The sequence below is a fragment of the Aptenodytes forsteri genome, unplaced genomic scaffold (assembly GCF_000699145.1).
Source record: "Aptenodytes forsteri isolate BGI_AS27 unplaced genomic scaffold, ASM69914v1 Scaffold55, whole genome shotgun sequence".
NCBI classification, from domain to species: Eukaryota; Metazoa; Chordata; class Aves; order Sphenisciformes; family Spheniscidae; genus Aptenodytes; species Aptenodytes forsteri.
The window spans coordinates 10610500-10613620 of record NW_008796063.1 but is presented as its reverse complement, the minus strand read 5'-3'; the positions used below and the strand labels follow the sequence as shown (position 1 = coordinate 10613620).

The 3121-nt window shown below is 54.7% G+C and overlaps 1 protein-coding gene across 1 annotated transcript in view; it reads left to right on the top strand.

Annotated features, from left to right (window-relative positions):
• Positions 1-2883, top strand: part of SOX8 (SRY-box 8) — an 18503-nt gene extending 15620 nt beyond the window's left edge. Inside the window, 3 exon segments of the mRNA XM_009286472.2 lie at positions 968-1206; positions 2145-2215; positions 2218-2883. Of these exon segments, the coding sequence (XP_009284747.2) occupies positions 968-1206; positions 2145-2215; positions 2218-2883 (976 nt within the window).
• Positions 2884-3121: the final 238 nt, after the last annotated feature.

The following is a 3121-nucleotide window of genomic DNA, read 5'->3' as shown; positions in this document are numbered from 1 at the left end:
ACGGCACGGCTGGTTTCCCCCTCCCTTTTTTTAAACTCTTCTTTTTCTCTTTAATCTTCGTTTATTTTTTTGGCCCTCTGCGCGCGGGAGCCTGGGCCCTTTCCTCTCCTGGCCAAGGTTTCCCGTGTCCCCGTCCCCAGGAGACCGAGACTTTTTTTTACTTGCTTCTTTTATAACGGCTTTTTCTAAAAGTTTTTTTCCTTGGCTTGCTTGTCGCTTAACAAGCTATAAAACCGAACAAGCCAATTTTTAGCAGTTATTTTAAGCTGCTCTCTAATTTCCCTTCTTATCTGTGTGCTTGCATGCTCAGCGCTGCCCACCGATGCAAACTTTTTTTGCTGGGCGGCATCTGAGTGCGCTCTGCTTTCCAAGGCTCTGCGACGAGCCACGTTTTACCGTGTGGTACATTTGGTCGTGTCTGGCTGTACCAAACTTGCATCTTTCCTGCCTGTTTGGGCCGGCGACGCTCCCGCTGCGGTTTGAGACTCTCCGAGAGTTTGCAAAGAGAGGTCTGGGCGGGGGAGAGTTTTGAAAGAAATAATCCCATCGCTGTTGCCTTCGTGGTTTCTTTGTAAGCACCAAACAAAGCTGGAAATGGGCAGTGGTGTTTGTCACGGTGAGGGGGTGACATTTGTAGGACAAACATAGGAATAATATTTGGCAAAGGCATTTAAAATGGGGCAGAGGGATTTTGTTTTGCCCAGTTATCAGTATCCATAGTGGTTGGCTTTTTTTCACACCTCTGTAGTTGGTATTTTAATACATTTTTGCAACATAGTTTAGCTCTTTTTTGCCACGGCAAATTCGTTTTGTAATTAACTTTCTGGTTGCTCGAATCAGTGTATGGGAAGAGGGGATGTGTGAGTCTGAAAATAGGCTGAAAACTTCTAAGGAAAATAAATTAATTTTGGATTATTCTTTTTTCACCTCCTCCTTATTTAAAAAAAAAAAATCCATCCCAAACCAGTTTGTTAAGTGAAAATGAGAAACGTCCCTTTGTGGAAGAAGCTGAACGGCTCAGGGTCCAGCACAAAAAGGATCACCCGGATTATAAATACCAGCCACGGAGGAGGAAAAGCGTAAAAGCCGGGCAGAGCGACTCCGACTCCGGAGCCGAGCTCAGCCACCACGCAGGCACGCAGATCTACAAAGCGGACAGCGGGCTGGGAGGCATGGCCGATTCCCACCATCACGGCGATCACACAGGTAAAGGGCCCCTGCGGGCAAAAAAATCTGCAGGTCCCGAGCACGTTGGTTTGGGACATGAACCCGCTGGCGGGCACGGGCTCATCTGCCCCCCCGGATGAATGTCGGTGGGATTGGGGCCATCCAAAAGCAGGAGTTGTTACCCCGAGAGCTGTGGTTTTGCACCAGGTTGTGAACGTGGCTACATTTTTCTTTAGTAAATGCTTATAGAGCTGACTGTGCGATAGGAAATCCCCAAAGCGCAGGGATCCTGGTTTCCCGGCTGGCCCGGGAGCAGGGAGAATTAATTGCGAGCTAATAAGGGTTAATAATCTGTTGGCCATGTGAAGGGTGCCTGGGGGAGCGGGTCCTGGAGACGCGTCTTCCCCCCGAAGCTCCCCGCTTCTCGGCAGCGCTGTGAATTGGCACAGGGCGCGTGTTGACAGATTCCAGGAGGATTGCGAACGTCCTGCAGCTTCAGACGCGTCTGCGCTCTCGCCCAGCCTGGCTGGGGATCCCGGCCCCGGCCCGCTCTGCCGGGACGGCTTCTCTGCCTCGGGGAGAGCCGGGCTGGCTTCAGGCTGCCTGCGGGGAGGGGTTGAGTGGGTCCCTCCAAATCCACCCCCTGGTTCTGCTTCCCAGGTGAGGGGCAGTTCGTGCAGCCCGGGGGTGTCCCGCCATGTCCCAGAGTGACCCTGATGAGCACGGTGCGCTCCCTGGCTTCTCCTCCCCACTGTGAACCATCACCTATGCGGGTGGTTTACCCCAGCCGAGGACATGGTCCCCAGCATGGTCACAGGGGGACATCAGCTACCTCCAACATGGGGCCATAGATTTAAATCCCTCTTCTCCTCTTGCAATAAGAAGGGGGAGAAATGTGCATTTTTTTTATCCTCCTTGAAGGAGTCTGTTGTTTTGCGGGCGCTCTTGTTAAAGCCTTTCTGTCCCTTCATCCCCAGGCCAGACCCACGGGCCACCCACCCCACCCACCACCCCCAAAACCGACCTCCACCACGGCAGCAAGCAGGAGCCCGGAAGCCCGAGGCCCGCCGCCTCGTGGAGAGCGGCCGCCAGAACATCGACTTCAGCAACGTGGACATCTCGGAGCTGAGCAGCGAGGTCATCAACAACATGGAGACCTTCGACGTCCACGAGTTCGACCAGTACCTGCCACTCAACGGCCACGCTGCCATGCCGGCCGATCACGGCCCCAACGCCGCCGCCGGCTCCTACGGCGCGTCCTACTCCCACTCGGCCACGGGCACCGGTGGGACCAACCAGGTCTGGACTCACAAAAGCCCGGCTTCAGCGTCACCGTCGTCCGCCGACTCGGGCCAGCAAAGGCCGCACATCAAAACAGAGCAGCTGAGCCCCAGCCACTACAGCGACCAGTCCCACGGCTCCCCCGCGCACTCCGACTACGGCTCCTACAGCGCCCAGGCTTGTGCCACCACCGCCTCCACCGCCACGGCCGCCGCCTCCTTCTCCAGCTCCCAGTGCGACTACACGGACCTCCAGAGCTCCAACTACTACAACCCCTACCCCGGCTACCCCTCCAGCATTTACCAGTATCCCTATTTCCACTCCTCCCGCCGTCCCTACGCGACGCCCATCCTCAACGGCTTGTCCATCCCCCCCGCCCACAGCCCCACCGCTAACTGGGACCAGCCGGTCTATACGACCCTGACGAGGCCTTAAAGGCTGCGCGGAGCCGCCGAGGGCTTCCCCGACATATGCACTAATGAAGGAATGAAGACGAAGAGCGTGGAGTGCCGCGATAGTTTCCGAAGTGCCTCCTGAGCCGCTGGGAACTCTGCTCGTTGCGACTGGATGTCCCCTTGCTTCAAAACTCTCCAAAAGGACAGAGCTCTATTTTTCTTTAATTAATACAATTTTAAAAAATAAAAAAATAATTAAAAAAAAAAAAAAAAAAAGA